At 52.9% G+C, this 19,581-nt stretch overlaps 1 protein-coding gene across 1 annotated transcript in view; it reads right to left on the reverse strand.

Annotated features, from left to right (window-relative positions):
* Positions 1-2,863: 2,863 nt before the first annotated feature.
* The window catches only part of FAM20C (FAM20C golgi associated secretory pathway kinase), a gene marked incomplete at its 3' end in the record, with an annotated part of 45,894 nt that continues 29,176 nt past the window's right edge, over positions 2,864-19,581 (reverse strand). Inside the window, exons 4-10 of the mRNA XM_084250135.1 lie at positions 14,130-14,222; positions 12,623-12,738; positions 5,792-5,972; positions 4,991-5,100; positions 4,670-4,751; positions 3,699-3,758; positions 2,864-3,116 (exon numbers count right to left, since the gene is read on the reverse strand). Coding sequence (XP_084106261.1) covers positions 2,864-3,116; positions 3,699-3,758; positions 4,670-4,751; positions 4,991-5,100; positions 5,792-5,972; positions 12,623-12,738; positions 14,130-14,222 — 895 coding nt within the window. The remainder of the gene's footprint in view (positions 3,117-3,698; positions 3,759-4,669; positions 4,752-4,990; positions 5,101-5,791; positions 5,973-12,622; positions 12,739-14,129; positions 14,223-19,581) is intronic.

The following is a 19,581-nucleotide window of genomic DNA, read 5'->3' on the forward strand; positions in this document are numbered from 1 at the left end:
CAAGAGGAAGAGACCATGAGATCACGCCGGAGAGAGCCCAGAGAGTAAAGATTTTCCAGGGGCTGGGAGGGGCCTGCCAGTCTCCCCGCACCCCGGCCCTCCTGTCCCCCTGCCTGCCCTGTGCCTGGTTGCCGCACTATAAGTGGCATAGGAAGAACATGAAAAGCTTGAAAAAGCCACTGAGGGCTCCAGGACACGCCTTTACCATCTACCCAGATCCACAGAGGACCTGCTCTGTGCCTTCCTGCCACTACAGCTGATTAAATAATTAGCTGCTGGTGGTTAGCCATCCCCGCCTCTCAGGTCTGAGGTGGGCCTGAAAGCACCCACTGCAATTCCGCCATGGCCTTTCTGGTGGCCAGCACCCACCTCGATAAAAGACACTCCTCTCTAAGGAAATCCCAAGGGACTTCTGTCAGGAACTGGGAACAAAACCCAAATCTCTATTTCTTATGATGCCACAGGTGGGTGGCTTAAACAGTAGCATTTATGTCTCCTAGTTTGGGGGCTGGATGTTTGATGGCATCGTTGGTTTCTGGTAAAGCCAGGGTTGGTCTCCTTCCTGGCTTCCTCTGGGTTGGTGGAGAGAGATGTGCCCCTTCTTTAAGGTCACAGTCCCGTGGAGTCAGGGCCCACTCTTGTGATCTCATTTAACCTTAATTCCCTTTAAATATATATCCAAATATAGTCATGTTGGGGGTTAGGGCTCCAACCTGTGAACTTGGAGGATTCAATTCAGGGGATGACCCCTTCTCTCACTGCCCTGCCTAGACGTCTCCGGGGAGCTTGTTTCCCTCTGCCACGCTTGCTACTCTTTATGGTGGTCTGGTCTGTGAGTTGTTTGTGCCTGATAATGGAGACAGGGCTTGTCTGTCTCTCCCATGGCCCCACCCTGGCATGTAGTAGGAGCAAAGCAGTCATTATCAATTATTACTGGTCTCTAAAGCAAAATTGCAAGGTTGATTTTATTTTTCTTTTTGCAAATGGGAAAACCGAGGCCCAAGAAGGAGAAGTTGATTTGGGTTCTTGGAATGGCAAAGCCCAGGCTCTGAACTCTGTGAGCCCCAGCCAGGACACTGGGGACTCACCCAGATCCCTGAACTATGCCTGGGTAAGGCAGGCTAGCCCACAAGCCCAAGAAAATAATGGAGTAATGTGATGAAGTGGCCCCTGAAGTCTGCATCTTCCTGCAGAGGGTGAGGGCGTTTACCAGGGCTGAGTCATCCCACTTTCCATTCCTAATCCATAAGCAGGCTGTTACTGTCAGGCCCCACATCCCACCCAATCAGCTGCTCTCCTCTGGCCTCACAGACCCCTGCTGGTCTCCCCCTTGAAGCCCTGACCCCTGCAAGTAGTGCAGCAAGGAGGTGCTTAGGTGGGGGACTCTCCCACCGCTTCCCAATATCCCAGCTCCCTGGGGAGGGCAGAGGCATGACCAGAGTCCCAAGGCCATCAAGGATTGGCCTCTCCCACATCCTCTCCCTGGCCAGGAATAGTCAGCTCTACACTCTAATGGTGCATTTGAGCTCCAGTGGAGGCTGTTGGAGAGAAGGCACTGTGGCACGGCTAAGCTGGGGTTCTGGCTCTGCCCCCACAGGACCACAGTGAGGTTCATAGTGAGCCCTCAACCCCCAGGTTTCCCCACTACCTCCAGGCACAAGACTTTGTAGTACCCTGTGCTCAGCACACTGAGCATGCAGGAAATGCTCTTGGCAACTGTTGGAAGGAGACTCACTGGAAGTGGACTTCAGGCCTGAGGCCAGTGGTGGGGGTGCATTGCTTGGAGGGGCTGGCATCTTTCAAGCTACCTTGGCTCTGAGTAGCCCTGTGTGGGGAGTAGCCCTGTGTTCCTGAAGCCAGGCCAGCCACCACTGTCCCTGTTCCTGCCAGTAAATACAGTGTGCCTACACAGTACTAAGGCTGTGTAGACAGAATACTGCCCCTGTGGGGCTGGTCCAGGTCTTTGGGGGTCTCTGCCCAGCTTGCTCCCATCACATGGAAAGTGGGGCAGGCACTGCCCCCACCTACCTCTTGCCTTTGGAGCACTCCAGTGTTACTCCAGACCCCAGCCCAGGCACCAGGCCACCTCTGCAGAGCCTTGGCCACACCTGGTCCAGGATTTGCTTTTCTGGGAGAATGGGCAGGCAGGCAGCCAGCACTATAGTGTAAGGGATACCTGGACCTCAGTGAGACCCCCCAGTACACATTTGCCTTATCTTTATTGCACTTTTACCACATTGTAAACTACTCCACAAAAATGCTGCAAAGGTAGGCCTGCCGCCAAGGCCACAGAGGACCCCTGTAACAGCCACTATCAGAAGGAGGTGGCACCGCTCTGCCGCCAGGAAAGCCCTGGGCCCACTAACTGGCCAAGGGCAAGGTCATTTACATCCATCTATGTCACTCTGAAACTGAAAGTGATCCTCACAATGCAAGTCCACTACGGCCAACAGAAGCCTCCTGCAGACTTGCCCTCTAAGTGTACCAGGACATGAGGAGGAAAAGGGTTTTAAGTTCGGTTAGGTCCAGAGCACCTTGGGGGAAGAAGGTGTCCTTCCATTAACTTGGTAGATGGTCCAGGTCGGTAGAGACGTTGCTATTTATATACATATACACCATATATAAATACAAAATAGTAAATAAAGGCTTCCTTCCTACAAAAGGTGGGTGTCTGCCGCCAGGCCGCCTCTGTCCATGAGCACCAGCACTCCCTCTGACTTCTTCTGGTCTGGAAACAGTGAGCAAATCCAGTTGGGCCCACTGTGAAGGGCCCTGCATGTGCCCAAGGGTCCCTTCCAGTCTCAACTCCACTGACTTCCCTTGGGCGCTGTGTTCTCAGCGGCGGGCCGGCGGGGGCTGGTCACTACCTCTGGGTGGGCAGTGTGCTGTGCTCAGGGCCCAGGTCGTCCTCCACCACGCGGCCCAGCCCATCCTTCTCCACGCAGTCCCTGACGGCCTGCAGCACGATGCGAAGCCGACGGTCCAGGGCTTCCAGGTGCGGCTGGTACAGGATGGGGGCCACCCGGTCCTCCCGCAGGGACTCTGCCATCAGCAGGCTCAGCTTGTACTCTTCCTTGGCCAGGAGTTGCAGCCGCAGGTAGGTGGACTTCCTGATCCTGCCGGGGAAGAGAGGTCAGACCCTCTCAGAGGGAGAAGACCTCCAGTGTCGGCAATCGAGTGCGGGGACAGACTGCCATCAGCATTTCATCACCCTAACTGGGCTGTTCTCTGTCCTGCTCAGGGCCCTGACTCAGAGACAAAATGGTGAGAGTCCTGCCTTGCAGCAGTGGCCGGCAGGCACCCATTGCTCCAGGTAGCCCCTGAAGTGGGGACAGCTCACTCGCCAGGAGACCATCCCACCTGGGCATCCCTAGAGCAGGGCATGGTTTGTCCACAAGCTGTTTCCCCAAATGTAAAAATGAGGGACCTGGAGCCTTACTGAGGGTCACACCATCTTCATCACGACCCTACACAGCAGCTCACGTCACCAACTGTGAGGTATGCTGTGATGGAGGGTGAGGAGTCAAGTTTGGGAGAGAATAGCATCAGGGTGCAATGGGAGGGGTGCAGGGTGGGGTGGGGTTCAGGTTGTGGATGACTCCCTCTCTCTGTGTTATGACTGGGATAGGGGTGCGGGCCCTGACCAATCTGTGCTGGTAGAGCATCTGCCAGGGGCACGCTGTGGAGCGGGGCCATACCTGCAGCACTGCTGTAAAGGCACCAGGATGGAGAGCTCATCGTGGGAATATTTTCCAAACCTGTGGAAGAAGAGCAAAATCACCCAGGGGGCCCCATGTATGTGGACACTAGTGTGGGAGGCGACAGCAGGCTTCTCCCAGGGACAGGGCACTTGACAGTACCCACATGCTCTGCTGAGCTGGGGTATGGTATGTCCAGAACATGGAATGTGTTTCCTCAAAATCCAGAATGTGTCCCCAAAACCCAGGATATATGACACAGAGCCCAGGATGTCTGACCCCAGAACCCAAGAAGTGAGGCAGGGTCTAGACAAGGTAGGTCCCTGAATCAGCCTGGTGTCTGATTTACCCACCCCACCAGGCAGATGCTCAGAAATGAGGGGTGACAGGCAGAATGGGTGGATTTGGCACAAGGAGGCTGAGTCCAGGGCATCCTTTACAATGTGATCTAAATATGTAATCATTGGGGTGTCCAAGGCCACCCTGAGGTCTCTGAGTGCCTGCTGCTTCCCTTTTTGCAGTGGAGACCCTGCAGCCATCACTCACTGATAACTCTTTGGGCACAGGCAGCCAGCACTGCCCAGTGGTCAGCCAGCAGTGACCTCAGGCCGGCCTAACCAGGCAGGGCAGGCCATCTGTCCAGCCCCTGTGTGTAGAGTGCAGTGTCCCTGCCCCACAGTCTTCTTAGCCAGGAGCCTCCGGGGCCTATTTTCCCAGGGCCATAGGAGGCTGTAACAGGACCCAGCTCGCAGGGTTTCTGTGAGAATTAGTTGAAATAACATCCTGAACCCTCTGTCCACCCTCTGTTAAAGGCAGGGGACTGGCACCCTTCATCGCTCACAGAGTGAGCCTTCGGGAACAGCCATAGCCCTCCCCAGAGAACCTGGTCCTCTGGGTCTGGGTTGGGTTCCAAATAGGCGGGGATGCAGTCAGCCTTCCATTGTGTCTGGAAGAGCAAGAGCAGGGCTCACCCTCTTCCGTTGTCTAAGTGGATAATGAACGTGTCATTTCCAAACTTCTCAAATGTCTCATAGTGATGGCGGTCCATGTTTCCTGCGGAGAGAAGCATAATAGTCCCGCTTGCTGAAAGTCTGGGTGCAGCTGGAGGCTCTTTCCTCCCTCCCCAAGTCTGACAACAGAGTAAAAGTAGGAACTGGTCACTCTTCAAACCCCAGGTATAGGAAGATTCCCTGCAAAAAGTCCCAGAGATCTGGGTAAACAAGGGGTGGGGGAACCCCTGACCCCACCTTCCCAGTGCATGGCAGCCCATCTGCCTGCCTGCCAGGGCTCACCCATAAGGAAGTCAAAAATGGTCATGTCCATGATGTCCAGGACACGATGGCTCCTATCGTAGGGAGGCGTCTGCTTCACCTCTTCACAGTAGTCGGGATCCACTTCCCACCTGCAAGGGAGCCAGTATGAGGTCAGACCCTCCTCACATGGATAGGGGGATCCAAACCGAGTGCTGGGGTGGCACAGCTCAGTGCAGAGCAGAAGCAGTGGATGTACATACCAGCGATGAGGATAGGGTTGGGAAAGTGACACAGTATCTGCAGAGGGACAAGCACCAGGGCAAGCTGAGGCCACATTAACAGGAATATGGGGCCAGGAGGTGATCAAGCCTCACCACTCTGCCCTTGGCGGACAACACCTAGAGGCTATTGTCAGCTCTGAATGCCATGTTTTTGGAGGGTCACTGTTAAGAAACAGGGCCTGGAACCACACTCACAAAGACATCTTGTGGCTGGAATAACAGGGGCCATCTCTCCCACATGAGGGATGAAAAGAGCAGGGAGTGGAAGCTATATTCAAACACTGGTAATCGCATTTCCAGAGACCCCAGCAGGCAGGCCAGCACCACTACAGGGAGTAGACACATCTAGTTCTGAGTAAGGAAGCCCTTTCTAATCACCTAACCAGGTAGTGTCCTTCAGCTGGGTGGGTTGCTAGGCCTCGCCTCCTGCCATGCTTAACTACTAGGTGGGCGTTAGCAAGGTTGAGGCCCTCTGAGCCCATTTTTTCAGCTGCAAGAAGGATAGAAGTCAGAACACTGAGGGTGCAGGCCAGGCTAGGGTCTGCCCACTCGCACTCACTCTGCCTTCTTGCGTTTGTGGTAGGAGCGCCTCCAGGGGTTTCGCCATGTCTTCCTCTTGGCCAGGGACAGGTCTGGCAGGAAGGCCGCCAGCGAGCCCTCAATCTGGTCGGGCTTCCCACACAGGGCATGCTCTGTGGAGCAGTAGTAGGAACACTCCCCATAGAAGCAGATGTTGTTGGCTGGCGGTAGAGGACACAGCTGGTTACTAGGACTGGCTGGAGCAATCAGCTCCCATCCCAGCCCGCTCCCCAGAATGTCTGTCATGGGCCACATGTCATCCTCCCATAGTCCTCCTGATTGATGCCTGGGATCTGCCCACCTTGTTACCCACAACCTCACTTCTGATCTCAGCAGCCCATTCCAACCTCCTTATTCCAACCCCATTTATAAACAATGAGGCCCCAGAGCAGGGGCTGACCTGCCTCAGGTCACACAGGGTTAGTGCTACACCTCACCCAGGTTTTCTACTCACCCTCAAAATTAAGGGACAGAAATCTATGAGAATTCTGGAGCAAGGTGCAATGGCTTAAAAAGGGCATTCATACTATGGAGTGAGGAGACAGCTGGAGAATGGGAGAAAATGTTTGCAAATCATATACCTGGTAGAGTCTTCTATTTAGTACCTACAAGGAGCTCTTACACTCAAGGAGGGAAAAAAGATAAATAACCCCATTAATAAATGGGTAAAGGAGTTGAATGGATAGTTCTCCGAAGAAGATACACAAATGGCCAACAAGGACCTGAAAAGATGCTCAGTGTCATTAGCCATTAGGGAAATGCATATCAAAGCCACAATGATACCACTTTGTACTTGCTAAGATGATGTTGATCAAAAGAACAGGTAATAACAAGTGTTAAGGTGGAAAAATTGAGACCCTCATGCACTGCTGGTGGGAATGTAAAATGGTGGGTGCAGCTGCTATGGAAAATAGTTTGGTATCGCCTCCAAAAGTTAGACATAGGATTACCATATGACCCATTAATTCCACTCCTAAGTATATACCATGGGGGGGCTGAAAACATATTCATACAAAAATATGTACATAAATGTTCATAACAGCATTATTCATAATAGTCCAAAGGTGGAAATAACCCAAAAGTCCACCAGTGGATGAACAGATGAACAAATGTGGGTATCCACAAAATGGACTATTCTTTGATCATGAAAGAAAGTGCTGATGTGTCCTTAGGACATTCAGTCGAGTGATAGAAGCCATCACAAAGGATACCTATTGTATGATCCTACTGAAATGAAATGTCCGGAGTAGACAAATCCATGACAGAAGGATTGGTGGTTGCCTGGGGCTGGGGAGGGGGAAGAATTGGGCCTAACAGCCTACAGGGCAGGCTTCTTTTTTGAGGTGAAGAAACTTCTGAATTAGATGGTGATAATAGTTGCATGGCATTTTTTTGGTTTGTTTTTATTGTGTTTTGTTTTCTTTTCTTGTTCAATTTTTTTAAAGTTAGTCTGATGTGAAAAAATCCTAATCCATGAAAGAAATTTAGAGGAAAAGAACTGAAGAAAGGTTAATTTCACTTTACAAAATCATCGACCCCAAGAAGTTCCAATGTTCAGTTTACAGGTACTTTGTGAATGGCCAGAGTTCCAGGTACAGGAACTTCAGTGGGGTTAATATTTGAGTGAGGGGGACCTGGTGACGACCTGGCTTTCACATCATACAGGAGACCCTGAGGGTCTTGGAGTTCAGTGCAATTCCCCTCTGGATTCAAACTCGTCATAGTGGACATCATCTGCCCAACAGGGTAATAGGCTAAACTGAGCCCTGCATGCATCCTTTGGGGGTGCAGCAGGTGCATCTGATTATCCTGCTGGGAACATGGGGCCTGTTTTAGCTGCCAGACTTCTAGTTCTCCAGAAGTCTATTTAATGGGTGGCTTAGAGTTGGTGCTGAGGTGGTTTTCCATGTTGAGCTCATCCTGGGCATTTTCTTTGAAGCAGAGTATAGGGTAAATGGGTTAAAAATCAGGTTTCTTTGAGCCCCCCTACCTCTGGCGTGGATGCCTGGAGCTAAGCAGAATAGGTGCGGGCACATGAGCCTTTGATTATGGATGCCTGGGCCCTGAGATCATGGGAGTGTGCATGTGTAAGTGATGGCACCTGTGCTGGGAGGCCAGGATATAAGGGAGGTGTCAAACTCAGAGATGGCCATGGCTACGACTACCAGAGGCGAGATCATAAAACCGAGAATGTCAGAAAGAGGCCAGAGAAAGAGAGCAAAGATTTGCAGGAGACTGGGAGGCTTGCTAGTCATTCCAATTGTTTCCAGAGTCACCATCTGACATCCCATTAAGAGAACGTGTAATCTGAGTAGCCACCAAACGATCCAGACTGGCCAGGTTTGGGCTCAGTCTTGCTCAGGTTAGTTCATGGGTGGTGAGTCGTTTTCTCCACCACCAAGGGAATCTTCTAAATGGAACCCATCCCCTTACATGGGGCTCTTGTCATGTCATCAATGGTATCCCCTGGTTGGGCAGCACTAAGCCCAGCAGGCTGTGCCGCAGCCACCTGGAGTGACAAGGTGCCTGGCTGCGGTGACTGGACAGTCCCTGGAGTTTGCACAGCATGTTGAATGCACTAAAAACCGTTCAACAGCACACTTCAGAGATGAATGTTATGGTATGTGAATTATAACTCATTAAGAGTAATTTAAAAAATGCACATCCCTTTGGCCAGGTGCCACAGTTTATGGCTGGAGACCCAGGTCAGTTACCTCCTAGGGATCAGGCCTGAAGGGCATGTGTATATACTCATTTGTCTATTTACTGAGGGAATCCACGGTCTTGTGTGTAATTACTTTGCTTAGCGGAGATGCTCTCAAGAGCCTGGGTGTGTAGAATGTGGGAGCCGAAGCGCCACGCAACACTTGCAACCTCCTTCCCATCTGTGCAAATAGCCAATGTGTTTCTGCCTGCAGCACGGCCTGCTTGAGTGGTTCTCCCATTTTTCCTGGAACCTGCAGGTCACGGGGTGGTCCCACTCCCCAATGAAGTTAAAATTGAGTCAGCTGGCCCGACTCAGCTCAGGGTATGGAGAGTGACCAGGCTGCCTCCTCAAACCGAGGTCAGGGGGTGGGAGCCAGTGCACCCCTTGGATACAGTGCAAGTCTCCTGGCCTTAAGGAGCCACACCACAAGTCCCCAGCCCGTCTCCTCCTGATCCCCGAGCAAGCAGCTGATAAATGCTGTAGGAAGGACAGAAAACGGGTGTGTGATCTCATCTGTGTGTCAGTGGTTCAATCAGCAGCTCACAGAGGCACAATAAACCTCAGCCGAGGCAGCAGCTCCATTTTCAGGAGGAAAATCTTTATCCCATCTCATTGGCTAGAGTCTGGAATTCATCAACTCTAATAGCCTAAGCCAGCTTTAGATGGTATCGGGTTAAAAGAGAAAGGCATTTCACGGTCCACAGCTTTTCCTCATCAGATTCAAATCCAGTTTCTAAAGGGACAGCCGGGACGGGGCTCTGAAAGCCAGTGTCTCCCACTCTCCACTGTGTGGCCTGGGGCAAGACACCACACCTCTCTGTGCCTGTCTCCTCCTCCGCAGTGAGGGCCCAGCAGCGCCAGCCTCCCAGGCTGAGTATTAAATGAGGTGATCAGGGAGAAGTCAGGGATGTTTGTCTGGAACCAAGCCAGTGACCAGTCAAGGCAGGGAGGGCCGGGCTTGGGAGGAAGGAGGCAGCTTTTCACCTTAGTAATAAAACTAATGGCTGGCATCTGAGGGAGGAGCCTGGACTCCACGGAACTGTAACACGTGGCTTTCCACAAGGGTCAAGAGAGTCCCTCTACCCCATGGGAGAGGGGTGCAAACCAGGCCTTTCTCCAAATACTTCAGGGGACTGCCCAGCAGCAAGGGGAGCCTCAGAAACAGGACTCTTGCCAGCCTGGCCCAGATGGACATTTCCAAAACACGGTGGCTGTCACCTGAGTCAGGGACCTTGGGGAGCACAGCACAGATCTCAAGTTTAAGCTGGACACTGTGTCCTTGGTGTGTGAACAGTCCTGACGGCCTGTACTTCTGTGGCAGAAGGAAGGGCCAATTGCAACATACAGTGCCTGAGAGGGGCAGAGGGCTTCTGAGCTGCTCACTTTCCATCTCTTGCCCTAGGTTTTACAGGCAGTTCTTGTAATAAGAGCTGAGTGGATGACGTGTCAGCCTCCACGATGCATGACATGGGGACAGAAACTTACCAGAAAGTGCAGGTATGTGTTTTGTGAATGCTTAGGGCCTGGAGACTTCCTTCTGTCCCAGCCCTGCCTGTGCCCTGTGTGGTGCTGGGTGCTTAAGCTGCCCCTGAGTGTGAGTTCTCACAGCTGATGTGAGGTTGCTGTGGGGCAACAGGGCCTGCCTGGGTACAACAGGGGCAGTTGCCTTGTTCCTTCCTGCCTCCAACAAGGCAACCCATCATCCTGCTGCTGCAATCCTGGGTTTGACAGAGCAGGGTGCTGCCCCCACCCCACACCCCTCCAACCCAGAGCCTTGTTCTCCACTGGCTGCATAGATTTTTCCCTTTTTTGATTGACCACAGAGCAGTTACTTGGCCCCTGGAGGCAGAAAGGAAATCTGTGGCAGATTAAAGTCTTTTCCAATGTGCGCCTGGCCCTTGAGCAAAGCTCAGCATCTATGGCGATGCTGGCATCAGATGGGTCTAGCAAAGCGAAAACTGTACAAAGGAATCCGAGCAGATCTCATGATCAAAGCTGTTTCCCGTCATCCTACTCAGAGTAAAGCCAACATTTCCAAAGTTTCCAGGAAGAGAACTGGCTGACAGAGCAGGGCGTAGGGATAGAAATTCTGTAGAGAGCACTGCAGGCGTGAGTTTCAGGTAAAGCCAGACCTCTAGGGAGAGGTTTCTAGAGAGCACTGTACAGGCAGAACTGGCCTCTCCCCGGGTGAGATTCTTGGGCTCTCATAGGAGCTGTGCTGACAAACCTGCACTTGCAGGTTTCACCGGGACTGGTCAGGGTGCAGTGCCACCCCAGTCCCCACGGCAGGACATCCCAATGGCCCATCCCAGCCCCTCCCACCCCACTGTTGGAGCCTGTTGTGGGAGTCTGGGGAGCTGAGTGCATATGGCACACCTGGGGAAGGGCAGCACACCTGGGGAAGGCTCAGTTTCAGTGGGGTGACATCTCCCAGCCTCAGTGGCCACACCATGACATGATCTCAGCAGCAACAGACACAGTTAGTTCTGAGGTGATAGCCCCAGAAAAGAGGCCTGAACAGAAAGGTGGAGTCTTGACTAACATGAAGAATGTTGTCGATCACTAAACTGGGTGGTGGGCACGAGAGATCTGGAATGTCACTCACTCTCTTAATGTTTATCCACTGACTACATCATTAGAAACACTGCAATAAAAACCAGTAAGAGCAGCCACAGGGCCTGGTTACCAGCCCGGCAAGTGGTCCCCCCCAGAGACCAGGGGCCAGCCCAGTCCAGAGTCCAAGGTGATCATTACTGGGGGTGTAAGAGTGAGCGAAGATACTGGGGTGCTTAGGATCCTGGCAGAAAGCACTAGGACCCGGGCGAGGGAGAAAGTTCTAGCCCTTTGCATATGCTCAGGGTGTGCAAACAGGAACCGAGTCACCTGAAAGCGATGAGCTCTCAGTCACTGGGGCTGTGCAAGCTGCAGGCAGACTCCAGAAGACTGACCTGGAAAGCTGCAGACCCCTCCCCACCCTCAGGCTCATACTTGACCCTTCATTTCTGGTTATGTGGGACAGGACTTTGGCCGGCAAAGGGGATGGAAAGCGTTCTTTCTGCCTCTCGGGATCTCTGTCCTCCTTGTCCCTTATTAATGGCCTCTGGGCATGAGGAACTGTGAGGTGAGCACTGGACAATGAGAATGGAGCTTAACTGAACTATGGATTTATGGCTGCAATTCTGACAGATTTATGAATGCAGTTAGGACAACGTGCAGAGTATATCGATCAGAAGATCTATGCAGTGAATGTTTACATGTCCATGAGCCAGCAAAACTCGATTCAGCTAGCCAAGGGTCTCACTTGGGATTTATCTGCATGAATTAGCAAAGATGGTTAAAAAAAAATGTGTGGTGGGAGTAGGAGGGGTTCATGCTCTGCCACCATCACTGGGGCCCCCAAGAACCTTCTCTGAACAGTGTAAGACAGAAGTCTGGGGACACGCTTCCCCACAGTGATGGCCTGTACTAACTCAGTGCAGGGTCTGGTACGGGACGGGCTCAGGATGCACCTGGGGCACCTGGGGCAGGTAATGCAGCAGGGTATTTATTGAAGAGTCATGGTATGAAGTCTTGAGGCTTTTGCCTTCAACAGATACAAGTGTTGCACATGAGCACAGGGTATTCCTCCACTTCCTGTCCAGCTGCTGAGGTGAGAAGGGTAGGTGGCAGGGCTGTGTCACTACACGGGGTCTTGCTGGGGTGGCTTAATCTAGGCAGGAGTTCAGCAAGCAGAGATCCCCTCTAGCTATCCACAGGGTGCTGATTCCTAGAGAGGCTAGAATTCATTTTGCACTTTAAAACAAAAAAAATGGTGGAACAGACCTGTTTGCCCCATCAGGGCAAACTGATGGCACAGCCATTCTTGGCAGCCCTTTAAAATCATAATGTAGAGTGACAACCCCACATAGAAGGGAGCACGGCGCTTTAAGTGAGGAACTATATTCTATAATGACTTCCTTTTTGTTAGAATAAGGTGACTAAGCTCCCATTGATGTGAGCAGTAAGCTGGGGTCAGGGATGTGCCCCGTGCAGGCAAGGGCTGGGCCCCAGATCAGGTGTGACGGTGTGCCCAGTGCAGGTAAGGAGTGGCCCCGCTCAGATTACCTGGAGAGATGAAGAAGGTCCTCCACAGCTTCTTGTCCCGAGTAACGTCCCGAATCTCCTTGGTCATGTTGACCATCCGGCCGGCCACTGGAGGAACCCGACGGAAATCCAGGATCCTGGCAGGGAAGGGCAGGGGAGGGGTAGTTATCTCCGTGGTCCCTCACACCTCTCCAAGCTGGAGCAGAACAAACTTGCCTCCCTCTGCCTGTGACTGACAGCGGTATAGACTGAGGTTGGCGGTTCTTCATTTACCTGTCCTTGGCCCTCAAAACTCCTGGGCAACTAAAATGTCTTCATTGCAGGACTGAGCTTAAAACAAATGAAACTAAATGAGCCAGTTTTAATGGAACTTTCTGCACAGCACTGCATGTACTGCCGCTTGACCAAATGTCAAGTGCCAAATGTGAGCGGAGGGGGTACAGCGATGGAGGGCGCAGCTCCCCTCTGTGAGAGTGGCAGGCACGAAGGCATGTGGGCCATCCGGGCAGGACCAGCCAAGTCTGGCACTGCACCTCCACCCCGTTGGCCAGCACCAGCCACAAGGCTTTGTGTCCCGTGCACACACAAGCTCCGCGTTTCCTAACGAGTAACTCTCATGGACTTCAAGGCAACCTCTCTTTTCATAGAAGGCCCTTTGCTGGGTTCAAGCTGTTCTAGGTAGTTGAATTTGTGGAGCATCTGACTTGGGGGTTTCTGTAGCCACCATATAAGCTTTTTGATGGTAAAAGGATGGCTTTTCAACCTTTAATGTTCACTCAAATCATCAGGGATCTTATTAAAAGGCAGATTCTGGTTGGAAGGTCTGGAGCCCTGGATGCTGCATTCCAGCTAGATGGGAATGGCAATGCTGCTGTCCATGGGCCAGATGCTTAACAGGAGGCCAGCAACCATTGTCTTGCCCTGTGGACAGGAGGCTCCAGGGGGCTGAAGCAGGGGTCCTGCATTCCTCTGATGCTGGAGTGGACCCCACAGTTGACCCCAGAGGCAGGCCCATGAACCACCTCCTCCCGGAGGTGCGCAGCTCTGAGCAAGCCCCAGAAGCTGCTAAGTCCACTTTATGCATCCACCCACCTTGCAGAGGGGACTGACATGGGGTCCCTATAGATAGGGGCCCCATGGGACCCAAAAGGAACTCACATTTTGTTGAGAACAGATTCCCCCTCCTAGGAGACAGTTTTTTGAGACTCCTGTCTTAAAAACAGGAGTTCTCTGTGTTAAAATCCATGCATTCCACACTCCTTCCCTCTTCCTCCTTCACTCCCAGCTGCCCACCTGGCTGCCCTGTGATCACTGTCCATTCCTGAGACTCTTCCCATCAGGAATGGGGCCTGTGCCAGACAGTGGGCATGCCCACCTGGGCTAGAGGCCCCAAGGGCAGGGCCCTGTCTGTGTGAGAGGAAGGGTCTCTGTATGGGGCTCTGGGCCAATGGATGGCTGATGGGCCTCCATTCCCATCAGGAGCAGGGATGCAGCCGCCCCTGGGGAGCAGCAGGCAGGACGGGCTCACCTGTCCAGGTGGAAGGCTGCAATCTCCGCATTGTGCCTCTCGTAGTCAGAGAAGTAAAAAAAGTCGGGGGGTGTCTCCTGCTCCCGTGTCTGCCTAGAGAAATGGGACACAAAGACAAGCTGATCACAGAGAAACCTCCAGTGGAAGGGGGAGCACATGTGGCTTTCAACAGCAGGCTGTTTGTTAAACGAGTCCTCATTAGAAATTAAATCATTTAAACTTACAATTAAGTAAATACATCTAAAAGTAATAAATACTTAAATCTCCTCAATCCCCTGTTATTTTCCTGCATGTCTTCCCAGCTCCGCCTCTAGTGACCACAGGTCAGCCTACAGGAAAGGCTGGCACCATGGACACTAGAGAGCTCTGTGAGTCAGGTGCTTCCCCCACCACAGACTCACCAGCCACCAGCAGATCCAGGCCACTCGCCAGGCACCACCCTCCCAAAGACGGCCAGGAGAGGCAGCCCCTGGCGGCGAGGGGAGCTCTCAGGGGAAGGTGCCTCAGCAGCAGGAGAGCCTCCCTGGAGAAGGCTGGCTTTTCCATGCATGAGCCAGGGTTAGGGTCAGGCTGCTCTCAGCCACCCCTCTGCTCCCCACATGGAGACCCTCCCCCTGGGAGGGGGGACAGGTAGGAGGCTTTCTAGGGGCCAGGTGTGGGTCCCTTTCCAAAGGCTACAGGAGGTGATCAGCTTTTCAGTGTCCCACTAGCAGCACCCTACCATTTGGATCTCACAACCTGCCTCCACCAGCCTCATGTCAGTCCCCTCTGCTCCTTCCATCTCCCAAGCTTGGGTCAAGACCACCTGCTATACCCATGCTTGTCACCTTCACTCTGCTGTCTCTCCTCGCACTGCTCCATCTCCTGGAATAACCATCCCTTCATGTCTCCAAGTGGCTAGGCCAGCATTTCCAAGTATGTGCCTCACCCAACACCAGCCCGGAGCCTCCAGCACAAAAGGAGTACTCAGTCAACGAAAGTTTGGAGTTTGGGTAATGGTGCCTAATGGACCCTCTGCTGCCTCAACATTACACTGCAGTATTGTGAAGGCTCTGACAAGGCCTGCAGCCACTGATTTGGAGCTCACTTTATTCACAACACGTGACCACATGAACACTTCTGACAACTGCTGGCTTAAGCTTTCAGGGCAAACCATTGCTAAGTCCTGCTCAAAGGCAAACTCCACACTACCTCCCGCAAGCTACAGCTGTGATCCCTGGACAGAAAGTCTGTTTGAGCAGCAGGTGGCTCTACAGTGACCCACCGTGAAGCCTGAGCGGGGCCACCAGCTCATCCCCCTACACGCAGTACCCCTGCTGGCTGGCTGTGTGCACCCCTGGCCTGGCTAGGGCCCTCCTGGGATCCCCAGGAGTGGATGGACTAGGGGATTCTGGGACCTTCTTGGCTCTGACATCCTGTGTCATCACATTAAGCAGCAGATAGCAGGTGGGGTGAGGCTTTTCCCTCTGTCCCTACAATGGGACAGGAAGCCACACACAGGATGGCCCTAGCTATTCTGTAAAGGTCAGTGCTTCACAGGCACCAGGAAGCAGGGATATCAGTGACTCAAGTGCCTGTCTTAAATGACTTGGGGACATTAACTGATCTTTGTCTAAAGTTGTGTCAGAGCAAACTCCCTGTGTGAAATCCAGGTCCCTAGGAGCCCCACCTCCAACTGGCACCTCCCAGGAAGGAACTCAGCTCTCAACCTAGTAAGAATTTACCAAATGCCAGGAACCCTCCCCAGGCTAGAAAACACAGAACACAAGAGAATAAGGGCCTCACCCAAGACCCAGACCATACCCCCACACAAGGTGGAAGCTGTCAGTCTTGGCTTGAGTGCTCCCATGAATGTCTGGGGATTTCCCATCTTTAGCTCCCCTGCCTGGGTCCGCCCTTCCTGATACAGCTGAGGTTGGTCAGTATCCCTCTGAACACCCAACCCCATTGCCAGCCAACACACACAGATCACAGGCACTGAGAACAGAATAGCCATCCTGGGGGCTGGGGGTAGGAAGAGAGAGGCAGGGAGGTCTCTCGGGAAGGGCCTGGATCTTGCCAACAGGCCCTATGTCCATGTGGGCCCCAGTTCCCTGTGTGCTTTAAGCTCGTAATAGGGGGATATAGGCTCTTTTCCATGTTCCCCTGAACTCACCTGAGTCAAAGCTTCCTTGTCAGTCTTTCTAGGAAGAAGTGTGTGATGCGGGGAACAGGCTGTTTTTCATAATCCCAACTTATGTGACACCAGCCTTGGCAGGACTCAGGTTAGGAATGGCCCTGGCCTTGCACAGAGGGTCCTTTATGAGGCCACAGGGCTGTTATAGGAGCTATTTAAGATGATCACAGATGGCATGTGAGGAAGGAAGCAAACATCCATCTAGCGACCTCCCAAGTGGTCAGTGTGCTTTTTCTTAGTCAACGGATGCTGAAAGAGGATTGGTGTGCAGAGCAGGGCTGTTGGTGCAGGGACAGCCCCCAGGGAAGGCAGCTACTCACAGCTCTCAGAGCCAAGAGTGCCCCACTGAGGTGACACCAGGCTGCGCAGGGCTTCTGAGATCTCAAGAGAAACAGTCTAGACTTGTGGAATCTCCTGACATTAATGCTGGCAGGTAAATTTCATTTTCTAAAAAATATCATGGATCAAACCAAATACATGAGCTTTGCTGGATGCCACCCATGGGTCCGAACTGGCAGCTTCCAGAGGGGTGGATATTTTTGAGATTAAAAAGCAGTCATGAACTCAACTTCGAAGCATTGGTTTCGAGCAAAGCTCTCTCTCCACAGCATTGGTTCTACTGGAAGAGGGTCCTGCTCTGCCCATGGCCAGTGCATGACCCCTCTCAGTGTCCTGGCTCCGCACCCTAAAGAGAGCAGCTGCCTCTCTGTGGTTGCAGGACGACGTTCGCTTTTGGAGCTGGGACTGCAAAAGGGCATCCACTCAGGCTCTCAGTCCTGGCCAGCACACAGCAATAGGGCCACCGTGACCCTCATCTGATTTCACAGGGGGGCAACTGAGGCCCAGGGTGGTGCAGACCTGTTACAACCTAAGGCAGCAAGGGCTAGGCCCAGTTGTTGTTGGGTTTTGGATTTGGTTCCGACCAACCATACACATGTAACATGCACACAAAGGTGCATACACACACACTTGCACTCACACTAGCAGGCACTCCCACTCCAGTACAGGGGTGTCAGAAAGGATCTCATAGAGAAGGGAGTTAGGAGCCAGTACCCATGATTCTTCTCCAGCACAGAAAGTGAGTTCTCTCACACAGAAGGGCCAGCAAAGAGCATTTAGTGACTGTGGAAAAACAGTCTGAATTCCTGGCTGCAAAGGGAGACTCAAAGCTCAAGTGAGACATGAGTAACCTGTTTCTTGAGCACACTGCACAAATCAGGCCAGAAAAGCACCTTCCACTGCCCAACTTGCATTCTGCTCATAGCCCCAGCAGCAGATGGACAGGGAGCAGCCCCACCCCGGCTCTGTGGCAAGGCCCTGCCTCTGTGACCACCAACTCCAAGGCCAAGCCAGGTAGCAAAGAGTCCTTGGCAGAAAGGACAGCACCACCTCTGGGCCAGAGCTGGAGCCTCCGATATATAGGGAAGATCAGGAAGCAGCCCCAAGTGAATGAGGTAAGAGGCTGTCAACAGGGCTCCTTTAAAGCCACAGTGCTGACCTGCTCCACCCGCCCAGACTCACCACTCCTCCTCCATCTCCTGCTGGAGAGGCACCCCAACCCATGATTATTGCTATCAGAAACCCCCCAAGCTCCTCTAGATCCAAGCCACCTCTTCAGACCTGCCACCACCCCTCCCCCTCAACTCCTGTGGTTCCTGTAACCCTAACCCTTCCGTGGACCCAGCCCACAGGGCTTCCCCATCGCTGTCTTTGCTGTGCTGTGCCCTCTGCCTGTACTTCCTCCTCCACCCTCCCCAAGAGCTGTCTCAGTCCCTGCAGGCCTTCCCTGGTGGCCTGAGACCACGGCTCCGCTCTAGAGGAGATTGGCACTGGGACACCAGATCATTGTTGGTATGGCCTGGGGCGGGAATGCCTCGCCAACTATCTGCTTTAGAAAAGGTATTTAGCAAACAAATGGGCAGATGAGGCAATGATGGAAAATGCAAATCGAGGGGGCATAAATCCATGCCCCTTGCGCTCTTCGCACCCATTTCTTCAATGTCCACCATCACCACCATCACCAGCATTAGCACCACCTCCAGGCCTATTATCCCAAATTCTGACCTCTTTTTGCCAGAGGTACAAAGGCAGTATCTGTGATGCTAAAAAGTACTTCTATCTAGCAATGATTTGGTCTTTGTCTCTCCCTCACCCTGCCTGCCTCTGAGTGGGCCACACACCTGCTCAGGTGGCTGTGAGGTCTGCTCTCTGAGAAAAGCCCAGTCACTTCCTGGAGGCTCTCTGGTTGCAGGACAGTTCCTGGTTCCCTCATATCTTCACCTCAGGGCTTTCCCATGGTTCACAGAAAGAGGCAGCTCTATTCCCAGCCCTGAGACCCAAGGGCAGCCCACCCCCTTACCTCTGCCCCAGTATGGCCTGGAAGTCCAAGGAAGGGTGATGAATGCCTCTTTGTCCATGTGCCAGTGACCTTCTCACTCCGTGAGAGGTACCGAGATGTTCCTGGGCCTGTCTTCTTCAGGCCACGCTCCAGATGGCAGAATACTCAAACAGTTTTAAGGCTCCAATAGGTTATGAGCACCACAGACAAGGCCCAATTGTATGTCCTGATAGGCCCAGAAATAAGTGGGGCACCCAGGAGGTTCCTGCAGGGGAGGCAGACACTCGGACAGGTGGGCTTGGCAGGAACACATAGTCCTCTAAGACAGAATATGGGTGCCTGGACTGGCAGTGGGCAGATGTGTCGCTGTCACCAGCTGGAAGGACTGGGAGAGTGAGCTAAATGTTCTGACCCTCAGCTCCCCCAGCTGACTTTAAAAAGAAGACACTTTCTCCACCTCCTTCCCCAAAAGATCACTGGACAAGGCTCTGGGGAGAGCACCTGGCCCCTCACGGGATGTGGCAACTAAATATGGCTCCTCCTTTCACAGGCACGTACACACTCGCACTCACGCACACACAGAGAGCTGGTGGAAGGAAGGTGAGTGTGTGCCAAGGAAAGATGTGTGACTGGTTTGTTAAGGACATCAAAGAAGGACAGGGCCGCCACCCCCACCCACAGCCAGGCCCCATCCTACTGTGCAAACTTTGCCCAAACTAAAAGGAGGTCGTGAAGGCATGTGAGCTGTGTGCTGCAAAGATGGAGGGAAGCCAGGGTCCAGCCCAGCCTGCCAACAGCCCCAGAAGGGGCAAAGGACCATCTGGCAAAGGACTCCATCCCAAATCCTGCTGCTCCATGCCAGCAGGATGTGAGTACAAGCCAATCAGCACACAGCGAAGAACTGAGAGTCTGAGACAGGGCGCCCTCAATCTTGGCCC

This window comes from Talpa europaea (assembly GCF_964194135.1).
Source record: "Talpa europaea genome assembly, chromosome: 12".
NCBI classification, from domain to species: Eukaryota; Metazoa; Chordata; class Mammalia; order Eulipotyphla; family Talpidae; genus Talpa; species Talpa europaea.